Raw genomic sequence first — 24,380 nt, forward strand, 5'->3', positions numbered from 1 at the left:
ATCCCAGCGGGCCTTCAATTTGTATCTGCCCCTCTCCACCCTGGGCTGGGCAGGACACAGAAGCCAAGTGTGAACAGGCAAAAAGGCAGAGCCTGTGGCTGCCCTGAAAAACAGCCCAGGGCTGACCTCACACATACCCCCCCATCTACCCCTCCTCACCATCGGGGCCCTCAGAAACCCCGGTGGGCTGGATGCTGCTCCACTCAAGTTGAAAATGTCCTGAGAGAGGTCACTCCAGACGACAAATCGAGCCTGCATGCTCTGGTGACAGCAGCTAGGGTTATGGGCCGCTCCTACATTCCTGACATGCTCTCCTTTGTGGGAACTTACGTGTTCTTTCCACTGGCACTCTGGCTCCTCTTCACCTCCCTTGGTCCCCTTTGCTGACTTTTCTTCCTCCCATTGTCTACATCTATCTCCAGGCTCCTTTCCCATCTTCCTGCCTACCCTGCCATTGACAGGTGTATTCTTCCCACACCGAGCCCCTGACAACACCTGCTCTCGGCTCTCTGTCTGATGCTTAGGAGGCTCTGTTGAGATCTTGTGTCTAGCTTCCCACAGGCCCTTATGCGCAAATAAACTCAGCATCTATGTGAGACTTTTCTTTGTTGTGACAAAATACCTAAGGAAGAATTTAAGGGAGGAATTACTTACCATATCGGATGTTTCTACCCATAGTCTTTTGGCTCTGATGATTATATGTCCATGTATGGCAGAATATGATAATAGTGGGTGCTTGTGAGAAGATATTCACTCTACAATTGACTGGAAGGAGGGCTTGGGATAAGTTATAGTCCCCAAGGACAAGCCTTTCCAGTGACCTCTTTCTTTTAGCTAGGCCCCACCTTCTGAGGTTTCTAGAGCCTTCCAGAATAGCACCACCAGCTGGAGACCAATTTTTTTTTTTTTTTAACAATGAAGCTTTGAGGGACCTTTTATATTCAAACCCTACACACACAGACACAGACACAGACACACACACACACATATACACACTCACACACATACCTGTTCTACCTCCCACCTCCCTCCAGCACTGAAGGACACCACCATTTTGAAAAGACTTGTCCTTTATTTATTTATTTTTTGTCGGGCATGGGGCTTGAACTCTGGGTTTGGGAACTGTCCCTCAGCTCTTCAGCTCAAGGCTGAGTATTCTACCACTTGAGCCACAGCGCCACTTCCGGTTTTCTACTGGTTTATTGGAGATAAAGAGTCTCACAGACCTTCCTGCCCAGGCTGGCTTTGAACCGTGATCCTCAGATCTCAGCCTCCTGAGTAGCTAGGATTACAGGCATGAGCCACCAACGCCCAGCTCTTGTCCTTTTTAAAAAAAAAAAAAATAAGTATTTTTTATTGTAAAGATACTTACATGAGCCATCTCCTATCGATCATGGTTACCTCTTATGCTTATACATACATGAAGACTATTGTCTCATGCCATTTGGCCTGCTAGAACAAAATATCACAGACTAGGAAAATTCTAAGCAATAGATTTTATTTTTGCTCACAGTTCTTGAACCTGTGAGGTCCAAGAACAGGGTGCAGGCAGATTCAGTGTCTGTTTATATTACATTTTATTTTTTTTATCCTAGAACACATATTTGTTGAGTATATGCAACCAATTTTCTTTAGTTATTTTTCAGGTGGAGTCTCACTTGCTTTTGCCCAGGTTGACCTCTAGTTACAATCGTCCTGATCCACCAACTCCTGAGACAAGCTATTGTACTTTATAGGAAAATGAAGAAATGTTAAAGGTTACTTGTTTTTTTGGTTTTTTTTATTTTTGTCAGGTCTGGGCCTTGAACTCAGGGCCTAGGCTCTGTCCCCGAGCCTCTCTGTGCTCAAGGTTAGTGCTCTACCTCTTGAACCACAGCGCCACTTCCGGTTTTTTTCTGCTTATGTGGTACTGAGGAATCAAACCCAGGGCTTCATGCATGCTAAGCAAGCAAATTACCACTAAGCCACATTTCCAGCCCTCAGAGGTTACTTAATGTCATGGTTTCACATAAAGGAAGAGGAAAAGAAACATAACTAACATCTCTGAGTGTGTGTGTGCGCGTATGTGTGCGCACGTGTGTGCATGTGTGTGCGCACGTGCCAGTCCTGGGGCTTGAATTCAGGGCCTGGATGCTGTTCCTCAGTTGTTTTTGCTCAGGCTCTCACTCCCACTTGAGCTGTAGCTTCAGGCCTTCTCCTCCTCCTCTTTTTCTTCTTCCTCCCTCCTTTTTTCCTCCTCCTCCTCCTCTTTCTCTTCCTTCTCCCCCTCCTCCTTCTCCTCCTCTTCTTCCTCCTCTTCCTCCTCCTCCTCTTCTTTCTCTTCCTCCTCTTCCTTAGAGTCTTTACGGACTTTCCTGCCCAGGCTGGCTTCAAACCACAATTCTCAAATCTCAGCCTCCTAAGTTGCTAGGATTATAGGCATGAGCCACTGGTACCTAGCATAACAAGCATCTTAAGGACATAATTAGGAATTCAGATTAACAAACTCTGCCCTACTTTCACAAATAGGAGAAAAAGATAGCCAAGGATAAGGGCTAGGTATGTGGTTCAAGTGGTAAAGTGCCTGCCTAGCAAGCATGAAGCACTGAGTTCAAACCCTAGTATTCAAAACCACCCACCCACAGACAGAAGTGATCTATGCATGATGAGTAAGTATATGATACACTACAGCCATTGTAATTATCTTTTTCAAATTAGATAGAACAGCATAAGACCAACTCCCATTTTTCCCTCAGCTAAGCATGTTAAAGTAAAAATGTTAAACACTTCCTACAAAAAATACTTGTTAATTTACTGGTATCAACAAAGAATCTCTTGTTTTACATTTCCAGTGATACTGGAATTTGAACTCAGGACCTCTCATTTGCAAGACAGATAATCTCCCACTTGAGCCAAATCTACGACCCTCTGCCTTTTACTTTTAAATTTTTTTCCAGATAGTCTCCCTATGTAGCTCAGGCTGGCCTCAAACTCCCAATCTTCTTGACTAATCCTGAGTGCTAAGATTACAGGAATGCAATACCCCCCACCCCCCAACCCCCCCACACCTGTGTGTGTAGCATCTAAAAATCTTTTTGAATCACTTTAAAGAATTTCCATAATCCCTAGCTTCAAGCTGCCCTGAGCAAGTAATTGTGGAGATGAAATTTACACAACATCTGATTATAAATATTCAACTAAATAAATGTTGTGGTTTCCTGTAAGGACAGCTCAGCGCCGACGCCGCCTCCTCACTCATCATGCAGTGATGTAGAGCCCTCTAGCGGGCCTTTCGCATAGCTGTACGGAAACTCAGTTGTGAGAAACAACATAAAAAGGAGGTATGACTTCCATCATTCCTTCATTAAAGGGATAATGTTCAATTGAGTCCCTGCTATGTTTTAGGTGCTGGAGATTCTTCAGTGAATAAAACAGTCACAAATGCCTATCTGCATCAGTTATTTAAAACAGAGAGCTGAACAAATTTGGGGCAAAAAAAAAATCACAAGCTTGATTTTTGGACCTGTGAAGTTTGTGATGCTTTTCTAGGTAGAGCCTTTGTGAACAGAGACTATATAGTGCAGATAATATCTTATTTCACCAGATGTGAATGGAATTTGACAATCACAGCACATATGGCCAGCAAAGTGTAGGGAAAGTGAGTCTGACAGTTGGTGCAGGGAGATCAGTTACAGAGGGGTTTCAGGGTTGATGACATACATGGAAAAAGTCAGCTCTCTGCTGAACTGTAACCATCTCAACTTTTTAAATCAGCAGCTCAATTCATAATGTGTGTCTCTGTCTATGTTACATTGTTACATCTTCTTCTTGGCTTCCAGGACTATTTATCTGTTCTACTTAAGTATCCTTGGCACATGAATACTTGGCAGGGTCTTGGTTTATATTCGCTGAAGCTGAGGTTTTAATTCATAGGACAGATAGAATGGATACACATGAGAGGTACACAGCATAGTCACTTACTCTTGGAAGGAATTAGGAGATTACAGTGGATTGCAGTTAATCAGGGAGGAAACTGAGCACAAAGTGTTTTTTGTGTATGTGGTACTAGAATTTGAACTATGGGTCTTATGCGTGCTCAGTTGGCACTCTACCATTTCAGCTATGCCTCCAGCCCTGATTTTTATTTGGTTAGTCTGGAGAGAGAGTCTCACAAACTTTTCTTTTGAGATATTCCTCAAGATTCCAGCTCTCAGTCTCCTGAGTAGTATTACTGGCATAAGCTACTGGGGCTGGCTTCTGCTGGTTATCTTAAATTCTCACTTCTAACCTGAGCTACAAGTTTCAGAGTCTCGAACCATTTACTTTAACCTTACCGAGAAGACAGATGCAAGCCATTGCAGGAAATCTTGTAAACTTTTCTGCCCTGGCTGGCCTTGAACCTCAGTCTTCCTGATCTTAGCTTCCCAAACTGCTAGGATTACAGGAATGAGCCACTGTTGCTCCAACATGAGCTGAATCTTGAATAGATGGTTAAAGTTAGATGCTAGTGGCTCACTCCTGTAATCCTAGCTTCTCAGGATTATGGTTTGAAGCCAGTTTAGGTAGAAAAATCTGTGAGACTCTTATTTCCAATGAATCTGTAAAAAGCTGAAAGTGTGGTTCAAGTGGTAGAGCCCAGCCTTGAGTGCAAAAACTAAGAAAGAGCTCAAGGCCCTGAGTTAAAGCTCCCGTAACCACACACACACACACACACACACACACACACACACACACACACACACACACACACACACACACACACACACACACACACACACACACACACACACACACACACACACACACACACACACACACACACACACCTGATACAACGTTCACAGTAAGCACTCAGTAAACATTGTTGAGTTGGCTCTTTCCCAGATAATCTCTGCCACAGAACTGGGGGCATTTGAAAATGGAGTACTTCAGGGTTCACTCCAAATCATTGCATAAGTAAATTACCTTCTTTCATTTAACAATGCTTTTTTGCATGCCTCCTTATTCCAGGATTTATGTTAGCTGCAAGACACTTGGAGTTTGACTACTGTGAAACCATTGATAAACAAGTGTTAACTCATGTACATCATGACCAGAGAACACTGTGGAGAGAGGAATTTACTGTCTGAGTATGTTAAGCTCCTCAGAGTAGAGATAACAAAGTTGGAATGGACTTTTTCAAGGCAAATTGTAACCTCTGGACAGAGATGACTAGGGGGAGTGGAGTGGATGAAAGAGGGAGGACAAATGGAATTCCCGACAAATCAGATGACAGAAGCAGAGGTCATGGGGGTGAAGAGAAGCTGAAAAAGTGTTCTGGGTTTGGGCAGAGTAAGAATAGAACACTGGCCAGTTGCTGGTGGCACACACTTGTTAATCTTAGCTGTTCAGGAGGCTGAGATCTGAGGATCACTGTACAAGCAAAGCCAGCCCAGGCAGAAAAGTTTTTATTTCCAATTAACCAGTAAAAAGGCGTGGCTCAAGTGGTAGAGCACCAACTATGAGCAAAAATGTCAAGCAAAACTACCATGTCCTGAGTTCAGTTCAAGCCCTAGTACTGGCACATATGTATGTGCACGCACACACAGACACACACAGCAGGAAAGCAGACAGTGAAGGCTCAAGACTAGATTTAGTGGAGGCTAGACAAAGAATTCCATGAATTCTAATTGTAAGAAGCACACACACATGCATGCACGCACGCACACACACACACACACACACACACACACACACACATAGAAAAAATAAAGGAAAGAAAGAAGGAAAAAGAAGTAATGCAAATGACTTCCTCCACTTGTAGCCCTTTACATAACTTGTGAAACCCAAACTGGTCTTATTCCTTTGAGGTAAGACAATGCCCTTGATTATTAATTTAAAAATTCCCCTGGTTGGAAATTCCAATTATGCTATACTCAGTGCATAAAATACATTATTTTCAACATAATAGGTTTGTAGTTCTTATTAATAGAACATCAGGTTCCTTTTAATCCCAAACTGAATAGATATTTAAAGAAAACTGACCTACTTATGCATTACCAAATTATTCACTCTCTGGCAATACACATTATACTTTAACAAGCTCTGCTTGGAGAGCTCTAGGACTTCTCTCCCAGGTAAAAATAAGACTGTTCCATTTAGCTGGGTGAGTTGGTTTCCATGGAAGCTACAATTCATGAAGTACTGCCAACTAATTATGTGTTGGGCACCCTAGGTGTCTGGTAGTGTTTTCTAGTGATTTTGTTTTATAGAAGTCTTGAAGGTAAAACTCATTTCTGCTTTAGGACTACCATATTCTCTTGTATATTTGGAACATCAGGGCCTTTCCTTATTCCTCCATGAGGATTTTACACCTCTCTGTAAGTTGACCAGGTACCCGCATGTGGTGTTCATTATCTACAAGTCAGGTTTTAAATAATTCCTATGAATAACTGTTTTTGACACTAAGTCTCCACTTTTGGCTGTTGGACCCCAAACAAGAGCGTGCTTCTGTTTTTTCCTTGAAAAATAAAAATACCATTACTGGGGTTGGGAAGGTGGCTCAGTGGTAGAGCGCTTGCCTTGCATGCTTCAGGCCCTGGGTTCGATTCCTCAGCACCACATAAGCAAAAAGAAAAAAGCCTGGAAGTGGCGCTGTGGCTCAAGTGGTAGAGCGCTAGCCTTGAGCTGAAGAGCTGAGGGACAGCGCCCAGGCCCAGAGTTCAGGCCCCACAACCGACAAAAAAATAAAAAAATAAATACCATTACTTCCTGCTTTTACACGTTTGTGTGGATGGATATAAAGCGCATAACACGGCCTAGGCTGCGCAGGAAGTCACCACCGGAAGGAGAGGGGAGGGAAGGAGGGAGACAGGAGGGAGGGAGAGAGAGAGGAGATAAGAGGAGGAGAGAAGAGAGGAAAATGAAGAGGAGAGGAGGAAGCTAAAGAAGGGGAGAGAGACACGTGGTGCAGAAGGGTGTGATTATCTTAAGGTCAAAGTGGAAAGGTCAGAAGGCAGTTGGTTTTGAAGCGGTGGGCAGGAGTCTGAGACCCACGGACTTGTTACCTTGGTGACCTCAGCTTAGGGTGAGAACTGGAACCCCTCCTCCTCCCCACTTCCCCCCCCAGCCCCAAACCCCAACCAGCCCCCCGGAACCTGGGCTTTCTTACCCTGCCCCCACCAGCCTTGGGTTTGGCTCCGCCCTCCTCTCCCCAGAGGTCGGAAGCAGGCGCCGACCCGACGCGGTTGCCTAGCGACACGCTATTCCCAGGATGCCTAGGGTGCTGTGTTCTTTTCTTAGCCAATCAGAGAAGCGTGTCGGCCTCACCCTCGGCCAATAGATGGCAAGGCCGGGGCCCGCGACGGTTAAACTGGGCCCGGGCCGGGGTTCGGGACGGTGCGGCTTGCAAGTGACCTCAGGAAGCCGGCGGCGGGAAGCCATGCCGTCGCGGGTGGAGGACTATGAAGTGCTCTACACCATCGGCACCGGTTCCTACGGCCGCTGCCAGAAGATCCGGAGGAAGAGCGACGGCAAGGTGGGCGCGGGCTCTGGCCCCGTCCCCGCCCCTGCGCCCCCCGGGGTGGGGGTGGGGGGCTCAGCGGCCCGGAAGTCTCCGCCTCACCCCTGCATCTGCGTCCCGCAGCCTGGGCGGAGCCTGGGTCGTGTCCTCCGATACAGATATTGATGAGTTCTTCTCATATTTTCTCGTTCCTGCTTTGACTTCCTTAGTATCTTCCAATGATGGCAGACAGTCAGAGAGGACCAGAGGCAGGCGACCATATCCTCAAGCTTTGCATCTGCAATCACAATCCACACAAATCTCTTACTAGTTTGAAATTGGATTCCCAGTGAGTATAGATCTTGTTCAGAAAGCAACATTGGAGAGGTCGCTACCTAGCCGCGGCTGGATTTTTACTAAGGTTCTCGGAAGGCACAACCGGTTTGAATAGACAGCTAGGGGACTTTGACCTCCTCAGTTCTAGCTTTGACCAAAATACCACTGCCTATTTCCCATTAAGAGTTGAGAGTAGAGATTTGGACAACCTTAATATATCATGCACCTCTCTGCCCAGAACATTTACTGCTTAAAGATTAGAGAAAGATTAAGGCAAGTAAAGTCAGGACTTAACAGTTTATTGAACTGAATTACATGATCATGACTTTGGATTGGAGGATTTGTTTAAAAGGGAGGTCATTTGTGCAATTTTGGACCATCTATTTCAGTTTTTGTTTCTGAGCATAGTAAGTTCTCATAACTTGGAAATTTTCTTCTTTTCAGATACTAGTCTGGAAAGAGCTTGATTATGGCTCCATGACAGAAGCCGAGAAACAGATGCTTGTTTCTGAAGTGAATTTGCTTCGAGAACTGAAACATCCAAACATTGTTCGTTACTATGATCGAATTATTGACCGAACCAACACAACCCTGTACATTGTAATGGAATATTGCGAAGGAGGGGACCTGGCAAGTGTGATTACTAAAGGAACCAAGGAAAGGTAAATGCAGTCTTTTAAATGTAGACTGAAAATGGGTCTAATTTTGTTACTGTTAAGAATCTTGTGTTAGGATCAAGGACAAGGTATGTATTAATATGGAAATGTTCTTTGGTTTCTTTGGCTCATCCACAGAATCTTAGAAAATGGTAAACTGGAAGCTATATTTTATACAAAGATAATTATTTGCTGGGCACCTGTGACTCACACCTGTAATCCTAGCCACTTAGGAGGCTGAGATATGAGGATATATGTTCGAAGCCATCCTGGGTAGACAAATCTGAAAGATTCTTTTAGTTAACCAGCAAAAATTAGAATGGGGATGTGGCCAAGTGGTAGAGTACCATCCTTGAGCAAAATGTTAAAGCTGGGCACTGATGACTCATGCCTGTTATCCTGGTTACTCAGGAGCTTGAGATTTGAGGATCATAGTTTGAAGCCAGCCCAGGCAGAGAAGTCTGTGAGATTCCTATTTCCAATTAACCACCAAAACAACTGGAAATGGAGCTGTGGCTCAAGTGGTAGAGTTGAGCACAAAAGCTCAGGGACAGTGCCCAATACCCTACTCTTCCCCTCTCCCCCTAATAAAGCTAAGCAAGAGCATGAGGCCCTGAGTTCTGATACAAAAATGCCTGTAATCCTAGCTAATCTGGAGCCTGAGATCTGAGGATTATAGTTTGAAGCCAGTCTGAGCAGGAAAGCCAGAAATGGAGCTATGGCTTTAGTAGATAAAGGGCTAGTATTGAACACAAAAAGCTCAAGGACAATGCCCAGGCCCTAAGTTCCAGCCCCCTCAAAAAATAAAAACCCACACAAACAAAAAGGTAATTTATTTCCCTATTTGTACATTTTAAACACTTAAATAATTGACCTTGTCCATATCTGTAATGTTTTTATATGAAGTTACATTTATATGATGCCTTTGGTTTCAGGCAGTACTTAGAGGAAGAGTTTGTTCTTCGAGTGATGACTCAGTTGACACTGGCTCTGAAGGAGTGTCATCGACGAAGTGATGGCGGCCATACCGTGCTGCATCGGGATCTGAAACCAGCCAATGTCTTCCTGGATGGCAAGCAGAATGTCAAGCTTGGAGACTTTGGGCTAGCGAGGATATTAAATCATGATACAAGTTTTGCAAAAACATTTGTTGGCACGCCTTACTACATGTCTCCTGTAAGTACTCCAGGATTTACGTGCTGCTTAATATCCTAATGCTAAGTGTTTAAATGCAAGGGATTTAGGTAACTCTAACAGCCCAGAATTAGTCATACAGAAGCCTGGTCCTCAGGGGCAAATGCAGTGGATTACCTTCTCTATCTGGGAAGGTGCTTGGATTCTCCCCCACCCTTTTATTTTAGATCTTGTATTTTTAATAGACCACAGACACCCTCCCCCCCACCCTTTCCCTCCCTGTCTCTCTCTTTCCCCCTCTCTCTCTTTCCCCCTCTCCCTGCCCCCCCTCCCTCTGCCAGTCCTGGGGCTTGAACTCAGGGCCTGAGTGCTATCCCTGAGCTTTAAGTCACGGTGTACTTCTGGCTTCTTCTGTTTATGTGGTACTGAGGAATTGAACCCAGGGCTTCATGCATGCTAGGTAAGCATTCTACTACTAAGCCACATCCCCAGCCCTAGACCACAGACTCTCTAGATAGATTCTTTTATTTTTCTTTTTTTTGTCGGTCATGTCATGGGTCTTGAACTCTGGGCCTGGGTGCTGTCCCTGAGCTCTTTAGCTCAAGGTTAATGCTTTACCACTTGATCCACAGCACCACTTCCAGTTTTCTGGTGGTTAATTGGAGATAAGAGTCTCATGGACTTTCCTGCCTGGGCTGGCTGAACCGTGATGCTCAGATCTTAGACTCCTGAGTAGCTAGGGTTACAGGTGTGAGCCACTGGCACCTGGCTTAGATAGATTCTTAGGTTCATCACTTTAGGTGTTTTTAATTGGTTTCTTGTGCATTTTTGTTTTCCTTGCCTTTTCCTGAATGTGTTACAGAGTTCACCCACTTACCCGTTGCTGGATATTTTTTTTTTTTTGGATATTTTGTTTCTAAAATTTCACAATATTCTAAGGAGCTCTGCTGTACATATCCTTGAATGAACTATCCTTCCTTCCTTCCTTCCTTTCTTTTTTTCTTTTTCCTTGATGTGTAACAAGGAATATAGCAAAATTTGGGGCTGGCATTAGATACTGTCTGAGGATTTTTCAAAACACCTTTATCTATAAGGGACCTCATCAGTATGTATGAAATTTGAGCAAATAATGAGTTTCTTTAGTAATTTACAGTCATTTGTAATATTTTTCTCAAATCCTCATAAGATATGCTATCAGATCTGACTACAATATAAAATTTTGCAAACTTAATCATTTTCTTCTGTAACTAAAGTTAGACATGGCAACAAAATAAATAAAATAATAAATTAGACATGGCCAGAACAGAGCCATTTTCTCACTGTATCATGTTCCACATAGCAAACCTTTTCTCTACAGGAAAATTATCCAGAAGTGGTTCTTGGAAAATTTGAAACCTGTGCAGTTCTTTTGTTCCTTTTCCCTTTTGCACATGCAATTAGACCAGCTGTTTCCCTAAGGCATTGCTTGTTTAGAAGTGTGGTATCAAGCATCTGCTAGACTCACATCCAGCCTTGTGGAGATTTTGGTGCTTGCCTGTGGGCTTCTTGTTGGTAATGACAGCTATGGTTGACCAGTACCTGGGTGGGCATGAAAGAAAAGCAAACAATTAAAGCAGGTAATGAGAACATGTTACTGTTGTACAATAGACTAAGAAAAAAATATACATACAAATGAGTAATTCAATTAATTACTCTTGTCTATCCATCTTAATGTGAGCTAGATCCATGTTTTAGTTTTGCTGGGATTTTTTTTTTTTTTTCAGTCATGGGGCTTGAACTCTGAGACTGGGTGCGGTCCCTCAGCTCTCAGCTCAAGGCTAGCACCAGTTTTCTGGTGATTTATTGGAGATAAGAGTCTCACGGACTTTCCTGCCCAGGCTGGCTTTGAACCGTGATCCTCAGATCTCAGCCTCCTGAGTAGCTAGGATTATAGGCGTGAGCCACTGGTGCCCAGCAAACCTTTTCTTTTGAACTTAGGGCCTGGGCACTAGCACTCTACCACTTTGATCCACAGTGTCATTTCTGGTTTTCTGGTGGTTAATTGGAGATAAGAGTCTCACAGACTTTTCTGCCCGGGCTGGCTTTCAACTGTGATCCTCAGATCTCAGCCTCCTGAGGAGCTAGGATTACAGCTGTGAGCACAGGCACTAGATCTCAGGTGTATTTTAAGCTTTAAAATAAAATAAAGTGTTACCTTTTCACTCCCTCACCTTTCTTTTCATCTAGGAACAAATAAATCGCATGTCTTACAATGAGAAATCAGATATCTGGTCATTGGGTTGTTTGCTGTATGAACTGTGTGCATTAATGTAAGTATGACATGGTTTGATGCCCAGTTTTAAGTTTGCAACTAACTGCTCAACACTTCTTAGTGGTTCAGCCTTTTGAGCATCCATGCTAATAAAAACATACTCAAGTCTAAAAGATTATATAAAACTCTTAAAGGAGAAGGACAGATTTAAAAAAATAACTATATATAAATGAAAACTGTGACCTAGGAGTCCTGGTCCACATTTATTAAGGGTCTTGACTGGTTTGCTTTCGGGTTAGACTGATGCTGAGTCCACGGGGAGAGTTCATAGGTCAGGCAGGTAATAACATAAAGCTACTGTAAGGGCAGAGAGGAAATGAAACAAAGATCAGGGGGAAAAGTTTGGAAATCTGGAGACCAGATCTGATTCTTCCCTATTTTTAGTTTTTTCCCTTTTGGAACTGTTCTGTGGAACAATGATTTTTCTCCTGGGAATGAGAAAGCAATTTTGCTCTCATGGGGACATTTGGCATTGTCTAGAGACACTTTTTTCGTCACCACTAGAGGGCGCTGTTGGCACCTAGTGACTAGAGGCCTCACATCCTGCAAGAAAGATACCTTAAAATACAGAGGACAATCCCCAAATAAAACTTATTCAACCCTCAACATGGATAGTGGCAAGGAACTACTAAAGTTAGTTATAAAAGAAAATCCCAGTACAAACATAAATACAGATTGGTCCTTAAGCTGTGCATTTGATCTTGATCCAGGTCCTATTATGTACCGTGTTTCCATTGTTAGGTTTTTTTTTTTTTTTTTTTTCCTGTCGTAGGGTCTGAACTCTGGGCCTGGGCGCTGTCCCTCAGCTCTTCAGCTCAAGGTTAGCGCTTTACCACTTGAGCTACAGTGTCACTTCTGGCTTTTTTCTGCTTATGTGGTGCTGAGGAATTGAACCCAGGGCCTCATGCATGCAAGGCAAGCACTCTCTTCCCAGCCCCTCCATAGTTTTAATTGTGTCTTCTTCTTTTCCGACCTCCTCACCCCCTCACCCCGCCCCCGTTTCCTGTCTCAGGCCCCCATTTACAGCTTTTAATCAAAAAGAACTGGCTGGGAAGATCAGAGAAGGCAAATTCAGGAGAATTCCATATCGTTACTCTGATGAACTGAATGACATAATTACAAGGATGTTAAATTTAAAGGTAAAGTTTATAAGATTTTATATTGTCTGTTTTTTTTCTCAGTTCAATTTTGAAGTGTATATTCTCTCTTGTAGAATGGCAGAATCTGAAGAGTTTCCTTGGCTAAATATACTCTTACTAATTAATTAACACAAGTGAAGAAACATTAATTTCCTTAGCTAAATATACTCTGTTAACACAAGTGACAGCATATGTAAATCTGGAAATAGGGCCCCTTGCCTACCTGCCTTCTGCGCTTTCTTTTCCTTCCCACTGCTGTGTAAACAGATGGTTGGTAGCAAGGAAGGACTGCAAAAGTTTCCATATGCTCACTTCCCCTTTTGTTGCCTACTTCATAGAGACAGATAATAGAGAAGTGACCAGAAAACTGACTTTATTATTTTGCCTCTAATTTTATTGAGAAATTGTAAAGATCAGAGGGAGAAACTGGGTGCTGGTGGCTCATACCTGTAATCCTAGCTACCTAGGAGGCTGAGATCTGAGGATCTCGGTTTAAAGCCAGTCAGGGCAGGAATGTCCATGAGATTCTAATCTCCAATTAACCACCAGAAAATGGAAAGTGGCGCTGTAGCTTAAGTTGTAGAGCAGTAGCCTTGGGCTGAAGAGCTGAGGGATAGTGCCCAGGGCCAGAGTTCAAGCCCCACAACTGACCAAAAAAAGAAAAAAAAAGATCAGAAGGAGAAAAGTGGGCCAAGGGACAGGTAGAGGGAAATAACTTGAAGAGAGATGGAAGGTGGGGGAGTGGAGAGAAGGAAGATGTCTTGGGGACAGGCTCATGTAAGGATGGCTGGGAATGCTGCAGGAGCGTAGAGGAGATTAATAGATTCAGATGTCAGGCCAATGCTTCCCTAAAGCAGACCATAGCAGTGCTTCTAGGCACCAATGTAAAATTGCCAGAATACTTCTGGAATGTAAGTCTCCTTAGAAAGGTGTGATGAGAGAAGGGAAAAGTTAAGTTGGAATCTGCATCAGCTGGGTAAGAGGCTCATGACTGTAATCCTAGCTACTCAGGGAGCTGAGATCTGAGGATCACAGTTTGAAACCAGCCCAGACAGTGAAGTCTATAAAACTTTCATCTTCAATTAAGTACACACACAAGAAAACAAAAACAAAACAACAAAACCAGAAGAGGAGCTGTGGTTCACATAGTAAACCGCCTATCTTGTATGCAAAAGCTGGAGAACAGTGCCCAGGCCCTGAGTTTGAGCCCCAACATACAAAAGAAAAAAGAAAGTGTATCACCTTGTGGACCCCAACCCTCATGGCTAGTGAACTTATTTTTTCAGATGTTTGTTTAAGTATCTGTCCCTAAAGAAGTCCTTTCTTTTGCCATGCCATATATTGGCCCTTCTAATGTAACTGCTTTCGTAGGGGGGAGATTCTGTTACACAATGGGACGGTCACTCTGAGTATTCTCCCTCAGGATTACCATCGACCTTCCGTGGAAGACATTCTTGAGAACCCTTTGATAGTGGACTTGGTTGCAGAAGAGCAAAGAAAAAATCTTGAGAGGAGAGGGCGACGATTAGGAGAGCCTGAAAAGTTGCAGGATTCCAGCCCGGTATTGAGTGAATTGAAGCTAAAGGAAATGCAGTTACAGGAGCGAGAGCGAGCCCTCAAAGCCCGTGAGGAAAGGCTGGAGCGTAAGTCTGCGTCGGGTTGTTCTGATGTGCACGAATCTTTTCCAACAGCATAGTGTATATCTACATCTGAGTTCTGTACTTGAAAATCAAAACATCTACTCTAGACTCCATAGTAAGCCTGCTAACACTGTGGTAGGGCTTGAACTCAGGCCCTGGGCGCTGTCCCTGAGCTCTTTTGCTCAAGCTAGCACTCTACCACTTTAAGCTACACTTTAAGCCACTTCCAGTTTTTGCACAGTTAATTGGAGTCTCATGGGGACTTTTCTGCCTGGGCTGGTTTTGAAGCTCTATCCTCAGATTTCAGCCTCCTGAGTAGCTAGGATGACATGCATGAGCCACCAGCGCCCTGCTGTCACCTTCTGCTGGACTTCTTTCTCTAGAATCAGTTGCTAGTCCTTATACGTTGTTGGACATCCATTGTGCTGGCTCTCAGACAAGAGGCATTGTGCTTTATTGTCTTCTTTCTTTCTTAATTTTAATTTTTTTTTTTGCCAGTCCTCAGGCTTGAACCCTGGGCATGGGTACTGTCCCCGAGGTCCTTTTACTCAAGGCTAGCACTACCACTTGAGCCACAATGCCACTTCCCTCTTTCAGTCTTTTTTTTGCCAGTCCTGGGCTTGAACTCAGGGCCTGGGCACTATCCCTGAGCTTCTTGTGCTCAAGGCTAGCACTCTATCACTTGAGCCACGGCACCACTTCTGGCTTTTTCTGTTTATGTGGTACTGAGGAATAGAACCCAGGGCTTCATGCAGGCTAGGCAAGCACTCTACCACTGAGCCACCTTCCCAGGCCTGAGCCCCCCTCTTATTTTTAGTATCATTAATCTAAAGCTTTTCCACTGTAAAGAAAGGTTTTTAAATGTTGCCCTCCAGCATAAAAACCATGTCTTCCACCTTCTGACCAGGGAGGCTCCAGATTTAACACATACACAGGATGTAGGACTGCACGTGTGCATGTAATTCTATGGAGAAAATAGGTGCAAGATGGTCTCCGTTAATAGATAATACAGGTATTAACATGAACTTGATGAGTAGTAACTGACTTGAAAGTAATTTAGTTTTTTAGTTTTTTGTTTTGGCCGGCACTTGGGCCTAAACTCAGAGCCTCATACTCTTACTCGATTTTTTTCCATTCAAGACTGCCTTCAGGGGGCTGGGAAGGTGGCTCAGTGGTAGAGTGCTTGCCTTGCATGCATGAGGCCCTGGGTTCGATTCTTCAGCACCACATAAGCAAAAAGAAAAAAGCCAGAAATGGCGCTATGGCTCAAGTGGTAGAGCGCTAGCCTTGAGCTGAAGAGCTGAGGGACAGCGCCCAGGCCCAGAGTTCAGGCCCCACAACCGGACCCCCCCCCCAAAAAAAAAAAAAAAACCTGCCTTCAGATCAGGCTTTTTGCTGGTTAATTGGAGGATAAGCCCCAGCTGGCTTCATACCGTGATTCTCAGATCTCAGCCTCCTGAGTGGCTAGGATTTGAGATGTGAGTCACTAGCACCTGGTCTATTTAGATTTGTCAGTCATGAGGCTTGATCTCAGAACCTGGGCACTTTTCCTGAACTTTTTTTGCTTAAGGCTAGTTCTCCATCACTCTGAGCCACTGGTCTACTTTCCATTTTCTGGAGGCTAATTGAAGGTAAGAGTGTCATGGCCTTTGCTTCCAGGGTTAGTTTTGAACCATAATCCTCAGATCTCAGCCTGGCTTCCAAATTAGCTTTTGATGTTGAAAGTCAGTATTCTCCATTACCAAGGTCTTAGGATTACAAATAACCATGGCAGAGAGGTCCCTCAGAGACAGACAGGCCAGGCAACCTCACCGCCGACATCACCCATAGTCACAGCCTTGTACCCATTGCTAAATATTTTTCTATTTAAATGTATAAGAAATGTATAAAACATCCAGTGTGTTCATTAATATTTTATTTATTTTATTTTTTATATCTTTTTTTTTTTTTTTTTTTTTTGGGTCCGGTCTTGGGGCCTGAACTCTGGGCCTGGGCGCTGTCCCTCAGCTCTTCAGCCCAAGGCTAGCACTCTACCACTTGAGCCACAGCGCCACTTCTGGCTTTTTTCTTTTTGCTGCTGAGGAATTGAACTCAGGGCCTCATGCATGCAAGGCAAGCACTCTACCACTGAGCCACCTTCCCAGCCCCATCATTAATATTTACTAATGACAACGAATCACTGTATAGTGCTGAGGCACCTGCTCCCTAGGCATACCACCTGTGCTCATCTAGAAACCTTTTTTAAACTTTTGTGTCAAAAGGACACATACATACACACACACACTCAAAACTATTCTTAATGCTTTGCCAGTCTTTCGTAATTTTTCTTTCGAAATTTAACTACTCTGAATTCTAGGCCACGAATAAATAGCAGCCTTTGTTACTAATCTGAAGAACTGCTCCATACTGGTTTGTAGGTTTTTTTTTTTCTCCTTCTGTTTGGGTGCTGCTGTTGATCCAGAAGGAGATCCCTGAAAATTAACTGTTGCCTGTTTTCTGTGGAGAGTAGAGATGGCTTGAACTTTTTATTACACGTGCATTCCTCTCACACAACACGACCAAGTGAAAGCTAACAGTTTGCTTCAACATGGCCTTACAAGAAAACATAAGATAACATAAGACATACTAAACCAACCACTAAATTAAAAACTACCTCAGGCTGCCCAGGATGTCCAGAAGAAATCGTTCACACAGCATGACTCACCCGTGGTCAGCCACATTGGTCTGTGTGATAAGATTAGTCGTAATGTAAATCGTTCTATGGCCAAAGCCCCTTGTTAATTTTGCTTTCTTTTTTCCGTTCCCTTTTTGAAGAGAAGGAACATGAACTTTGTATCCGAGAGAGACTAGCTGAAGACAAACTGGCCCGAGCAGAAAGCCTGGTGAAGAACTACAGCTTGCTGAAGGAGCAGAAGTTCCCGTCTCTGGCAAGCAGTCCAGGTATGCCAGTCAGCTCTGCACTGGAGAGATATACACCAGTGGTGGTCTCTGGGTAGCTTTGTCTTATATTTTATAAAGTCAGAATTTAAGGTGAATTTCACTGAATCAATGACATTTAGTAGAAATAAGATTCTATTACCCTACTGGCTGACTTATGAGAATCTCGTAAGTGAGGCAGTGAGTCAGATCATTTTATCTCTTACATACCTTATCAGGCTATCAGTTTGATAGCTGAGACTTTTTTTTTTAAATGAAAGCATTTTCAAAACTAGTGTGGATTTGATCAAAACTATTTTCAGCTGGGCACTGGTGGCCCAAGCCTATAACCCTAACTCCTCTGGAGGCTAAGATCTGCTGAGGATCATGGTTTGAAGCAAGCCTGGGCAGGAAAGTCTGTGAGACTTATCTCTAGTTAACCACCAGGAAATGAAGTGGTGCTGTGGCTCAAAGTGGTAGAATGCTAGCCTTGAGCAAAAAGAGCTCAGGGACAGTGCCCAGGTCCTGAGTTCAAGCCCCATGACCAACCCAAATAAAACAAAAAACCTTTCTGTTTTCTTCTGTACATTTTCAAGCATAAGTCCTAGCATTTTAATACTGATACCTTATGCTTCCAAGTGTGGCTGTGTGATAAGGCAACTGCAGAAGAAGCGTGTGTTCTGGTCTTTGCTAAGCCACTCTGGAGCTGATGGGTAAGTTGATTAACTTACCAAAACCCAGGCCTTATCAAAACGCACATCTCTGCATCTCCTGTTCTCACCTCTCATCGTAGTAGGCAGACTAGGCAGTCAGTTCACGCAGGGTATTGCCTTCTGTTGACACCATCCTTTCCCACGTGATGATGTCTGTACCAGGGGAGCTTTCTCTGTTTCACAGAAAAATCTGTGAGAATTTCATCTCATTAGGATTTGGGAAAATGCAAAGTGCAGAAACAGCTTTTCTCTTGATTTCTTTATGACAGACACAGATTATTTGTTCAAAGTCTTTGGTTGATTTTTACAAAATTAAGCATCTGAGGTTGTAATGGAACTTCGTACGGTCCCTTTATTTCATGGAGAAGAGCATGTGTGAAGGCACCATTTTCCATTCTTAATAGACCATTGAGAGAGAGTCTGGATTTGGTACATGTGGTAGCATTTTGTAAGTGGGACAAAGAAAATTTTGTTTGCAATAACTGTAGCGCATAATACTAGAAAGGAGCAATGAAACTAAACTAATGTTGGCTATAATGATGAAACAGATTACATGGAACTTTAAATTTGTCATTCCAGCGATTTTTCAGTACTGAGACTTGAACTCAGAGCTTGCAAGCACTCTTCCACTTAAGCCATATCCCACTCCTTTGCTGTCAGTTTATGTGTCAGATGCAGACTTTGCCCTGGCTGGCTGAAAATGAACCCTTCCTGTCGCTGCCTGTTGATTAGCTGAGATTATAGGTGTGTAGCCACACCTGACTTATTTCTGAGATAGGTTTTCACTACCTTTTTCCTGGGCTGGCCTTTGAACCATGATCCTCCTATTTCTGTCTTCCAAGAAGATAGGTTTATCGGTGTGTACCTCCCACTGTCCAGCCCCTCAGTTCTGTTTCTTTAGATTCCACACTGCTATCCGTAAACAATATACTTAAGACATGTGTAGGTGATAACTCAAGGAGAAAAGTTTTATTTGTCTTGTTTCATATATCCAGAGGATTTTTGAAGACTCCTCTGGGGATCACTCTTCTAGTTTCAGTTTATTTATATCTTGCTCTGATAATCTTTGAGCAAAGGATGAAAATAGCTATAGATGATGTCTTTCACTGTATGGAAAACAGAAAAGTCTAGGAATTTACCTGTGGGGGAATGAATCTTGGCAAGTATTTGAGCTGTGGGAATCCAGTACCTCAGGACTCAGAGATACTTTAGAGCACTGGGTACTACAAGTACTAGGCCTGTCAGAGCCCCAAAAGTAGTAGGGAGTGAGCCCGTGTGAAGTCAGGAAGTTGGAAACAGCCTCCTCCGTTTCATGGCTCAGGTGGGCTCTAACTTCAGCCACATCTTTCCTAAAGCTGGCTTTTATTTAGCCAACACTCATTTTCTTCTATTGATGAATGACCATTCTTTTTTGAAATCGTTTTCTTTCTTGTACAACATCCCATTAGTAAGATAAAGTTGGCTTAAAGCCAGGCACTGGTGGCTCACACCTGTAATCCTAGCTTCTCAACAGGCTGAGGTCTGAGGATTACAATTCAAAGCTCGTCCTGACTGGAAAGTTCATGATACTCCTATCTACAATGAACCAGCAAAGAAGCCAGAAGTGGAGCTGTGGCTCCAGTGGTAGAGTACTAGCTGTGCAAAATAGCTCAGGGACAGAACCCAGGCCCTGAGTTCAAGCCCCAAGATGGTTACACACACAGATAATGTTAGTTTAACCATGTAAAGGTATTTGTAAGCAGTGAAAGGCAGGAATCTCTGAGACAGTGGAGTTAAGGTCCAACAGCAGTCTGTTTGCTTTGGAGCAGTCTCAGTGTTGGAAGGAGGAGTGGGGACTGCTGGCCAGCAGGGGGCAGTGTGGTGCCTCCCCCTCTCCATCCATCTGCACTGTCCCCTGGCTTCCTCCTTCCTGTTCGTTGGCTCATTGCTCAGGATTCATCTCTCTCCTCTCTCCACCCTGGTGACTCAGCAGGCCTTCTGCTGTCATGGTTTCCCAGGTCACTATCAGACAACCCAATTCTGTGTTGTCTGTTTGTTTACAGTCTGTCTCCTATTAGATGGGAGCCTAGGTTTCACCAACAGCCTAAGTAGGAGCTCAGCAAATATTTAACATATTTTCTTTAAGTGAGCATAGAAGAAAAAACACAAAAGATTCTAGAATCATCTATAAGTCTCCAAACCAAGTTGGCCGGTGAGTGATGGCATTGTCGCTCTGGACTGGATAAATAGAGTTGTCTTCCACACTGTTTGCCCTGTACTGTTATGTGACTGCCTCTCTCACTCAGTACTTGTTAAGGTTCTTTTTTTTCTTTTTGTCCTGCGGCTTGAACTCTGGGCCTGGGCGCTGTCCCTCAGCACATCAGCTCAAGGTGTGTGCTCTCCCACTTGAGCCACAGCGCACTTCCAGTTTTTTGGTGGTTTGTTGGAGATAAGAGTCTCATGGACTTTCCTGCCTAGGCTGGCTGTGGACCTCAATCCTCAGATCTCAGCCTCCTGAGTAGCTAGGATTACAGGTGAGGGCCACTCATCCACCAGTGCCTGGCTGTAAGGTTCTTTCTGAAAGAAGTTTTTGGTGAATTGAGATGCTTGGAACTAAGTATTATGGAGAATTTGTCCAAAACCATAGGGTTTCTCCAAGAGAAAGGGCTTCTGCTTCTCCTACTCTCAGAAGCGGTGTGTCCTACTTAGAAAGGCACTAGGTTTCAAGACCAGAGACAAGTTATACTGACTTCCAAAGTATTGCGTTGTGGCCCCTCACCCCCAATATATTTGAAATCCCAGAGAAAAATGGATTTTTAAAATTTTTTTTGGTCTGGTCGTGGGGCCTGAACCAAATTTGGGCCTGGGCGCTGTCCCTCAGCTCTTCAGCTCAAGGCTAGCGCTCTACCACTTGAGCCACAGCACCACTTCTGGCTTTTTTTCTTTTTGCTTATGTGGTGCTGAGGAATGGAACCCAGGGCCTCATGCATGTAAGGCAAGCACTCTACCACTGAGCCACCTTCCCATCCCCAGAAACATAGATTGTTAAGGGAGCAAAACAAGGAACAAACATTCCTTGATGTTTGGTACATTCCAGGATTATTTTCTCTGTGGTTTGAATTGAAAGGCAGATTGTATCACTGTGTAGTGATAAAGCCTGTAATTCCAGCCTCTCTTGCAGTGAGGCTAAGGTGGGAGGGTCATGCGTGCCATGCCAGTCTGGACAAAATAGCAAGACCCTGTGTCAAAAAAAGAAAAGGGAAGCCGGGCACAGTAGCTCATGCCTGTAATTCTAGCTACTCAGGAGGCTGAGATCTGAGAATCGGGATTCAAAGCCACCCCAAGCAGGAAAGTCCCTGAGACTCTTTCCTCCAATAAATCACCAGAAAAATGGAAGTGGTGCTGTGGCTCAAGTGTTAGAGCACTAGCCTTGAGCTGAAGAGCTGAGGGACAGCACCCAGGCCCAGAGTTCAAGCCCCACAACCAACAAAAAAAAAAAAAAAAGGAGAAATATGAAGTGATTTCTATCAGTCCCACCATGCCCCTTAACCACCTACCCTAGAGCAAATCAGGTCCTCAGATTTCAACTGTGAAAAAAGAATACATAGTTTTTGTTAAGTATATAGGCTTTGACTGCCTCTTCAAGTAATCCAAACCCCATTTTCTTTCTAAAGAGCTGCTTGATCTTCCATCCTCAGTAATGAAGAAGAAGGTTCATTTCGGTGGGGAAAGTAAGGAGAACATGAGGAGCGAGGCGTCGGAGAGCCAGCTCACCTCCAAGTCCAAGTGCAGGGACCTGAAGAAGCGGCTCCATGCTGCCCAGCTGCGGGCCCAAGCCCTGTCAGATATTGAGAAAACCTACCAGCTGAAAAGCAGACAGATCCTGGGCATGCGCTAGCCCGGCACCGAGCCCGGAGCCCGGTACGGGCTTACTATCGCCAACCCTTTATAAAGGTTCTTATTGAACTGCTCTAGCTTTATATTCTGTGAGCCACGCCCCTTTTACCTAGCCAGTGACATTTTGGAATCGCTTTTACTCTTTTCAGCGACAGCTGTACAAGATGTTCACATCATTAATTTCTCTCTCTTTCTCTCTCTCTCAGAGTGATATTGTCTTGGGTGGTTGGGCTTTTAATCCTGTGATTACTACTAGGAATGACATACATTCTAGATCTAAGAGGTAAATAATGTTTGAAGAAGAAAACACCCATGCACAGCACTCGCTTAGGTGTTTGAAATGACTGAGTGGGATGCTGTCAGCTGTTGTGTCCAGTTGTCAATTACATGTCTGATTTCAAATGTGCTTGAACATAGAAAACCTTCACTGGATATAAAATGGTCACTAGTACCAAGACATCTTGTGTATACATATTCCATTGTAGGACATATCTGTTGCCTTTCTGGAATTTTATTACTGTGATGTCCATATTCTTCCTTTTTAATTCTATTTAATAGTATATGAACTTGCTGTCATTAACCTCTTTCCCAACAAATAAAAAAATTCTTTAGTTTTCCTACATCTCTTGCCTCTCGTATTTGTTGATCTCTTCATCAGAAGGACGTGGATTTGAGGTGAAAGGTGTTTAACCAGGAAAAGAATGTGGATGGATACTGTTTGGCTATGATGGCATCTTCCCATTCATCTCTTTAACCTGTGAACCCCTGCAGGCTCATGGTCCTAAGCTGTCCTGGCTCCCCAGGAGACACTGGGACTTTTGAAAGTCATAACTGGGGAGGGTGCTATTGGTACCCAGTGGGTAGAGGCCAGTGATGCTGCTCCGTATTCTGTGATGCCCAAGACAACTCCTAACAACATACTATCGACAATGCACTGTGGAAGAACTTGGCTTGTGCTAAAACTTGCTAGCCTACACTTCCTACCCTTAAAGGAAACTTGATTATTTTTAAATGTTTATGTTTTGGTACCAGTCCTGGGGCTTCAACTTCGGGCCTGGGTGCTATCTCTCAGCTTTTTTGCTCAAGGCTTGCACTCATCACTTGAACCACAGCTTCGCTTCTAGTTTTTTTAGTGCTTACTTTTAGAGATAAGAGTCTAACATATTTTCCTGCCTGGGCTGGCTTCAAACCACAATCCTCAGATCTCAGCTTCCTGAGTAGCTAGGTTTATAGACATGGGCCACCATTGCCTGGCAGAACTTTGAATTTTGATGGATCTATTTTAATATGTCTGATCTTTGATAGGAGTTAGCAGTCTTTACTATACCATCATATCTTGTGAGTGACATTTTCCTAGTGGTGCTAATCCTTTTAGCATAATAATAAAAAAGAGCAGGTTATCAATGCTTAGTATAAATGAGGGGAAAAAAAAGCCTGCTTCAAATATGCAGATTTATTACACAGTGGGCAATGTAGTCCCAGTATTTAGACAGTATTTAGCCAGACACCATCCCAAACTGCTCATTGTGACTACTACATCCAGGGATTAATCTAAAAGAAACATTTTTGATGTAAATATTGAGTGTAACTACTGATCAGCTATGTCATTTGCAGGGCCTGATCTGAAACAAACGTGCAGCTCCACACAAAGTGGGAAACAAACCCTATCAATGGGACACACAGGACATACAAGATTTTTTTTTCTCCTTAGCCACCCCTGCCGCTGCTTCATGTGTTACTTGCTCAGTTCTCTCTTCTCTCTCTCTCTCTCTCTCTCTCTCTCTCTCTCTCTCTCTCTCTCTCTCTCTCTCTCTCTCTCTCTCTCTCTCTCTCTCTCTCTCTCTCTCTCTCTCTCTCTCTCCTCTCTTTTTGTCGGTCATGGGGCTTGAACTCTGGACCTGGTTGCTGTCCCTGAGCTCTTGAGCTCAAGGAGACTCTACCACTTCTGGTTTTCTAGTGGTTAATTGAGTCTCATGGAACCGGGATCCTCAGGTGCCACCGGCACCTGGCATTGCTCAGTATTTTTAAAGAAGAAAAAATAAGCCCAAATGATACTATCTACCTCCCATCTGTACAATGCCCATTTTCAAAGTGCATTTGGCTTCTGTATCACTAGGTTTACGTGCTGGATTCCCATGCCTGGAAGTTGTCTTAAGCCAGCCAGGAGAGATAAAGCTGTGCCCCACTCACATGCCTCGCT

General features: G+C 43.8%; 1 protein-coding gene across 1 annotated transcript; it reads left to right on the forward strand.

The window, feature by feature from the left end:
• The first annotated feature begins 6,895 nt into the window (after positions 1–6,895).
• Nek2 (NIMA related kinase 2) lies at positions 6,896–22,792 on the forward strand. The gene is made up of 9 exons (XM_070041556.1): positions 6,896–7,045; positions 7,261–7,495; positions 8,240–8,457; positions 9,387–9,627; positions 11,812–11,894; positions 12,909–13,035; positions 14,459–14,678; positions 17,490–17,615; positions 21,958–22,792. The coding sequence occupies exons 2-9, from the start codon at positions 7,301–7,303 to the stop codon at positions 22,179–22,181; spliced, it is 1,434 nt and encodes a 477-aa protein (XP_069897657.1). The 5' UTR covers positions 6,896–7,045; positions 7,261–7,300; the 3' UTR covers positions 22,182–22,792.
• The last annotated feature ends 1,588 nt before the right edge of the window (positions 22,793–24,380 follow it).

This window comes from Dipodomys merriami, unplaced genomic scaffold (assembly GCF_024711535.1).
Source record: "Dipodomys merriami isolate MVZ:Mamm:240054 unplaced genomic scaffold, mDipMer1.0.p SCAF_31, whole genome shotgun sequence".
NCBI lineage: Eukaryota > Metazoa > Chordata > Mammalia > Rodentia > Heteromyidae > Dipodomys > Dipodomys merriami.

Coding starts and splice junctions, on each gene's coding strand:
- Nek2 (XM_070041556.1), top strand. CDS start 7,301: ATGGCAAGGCCGGGGCCCGCGACGGTTAAACTGGGCCCGGGCCGGGGT. Junction 7,496..8,239: donor GGAGGAAGAGCGACGGCAAG/GTGGGCGCGGGC, acceptor TCTTCTTTTCAG/ATACTAGTCTGGAAAGAGCT. Junction 9,628..11,811: donor CGCCTTACTACATGTCTCCT/GTAAGTACTCCA, acceptor CTTTTCATCTAG/GAACAAATAAATCGCATGTC.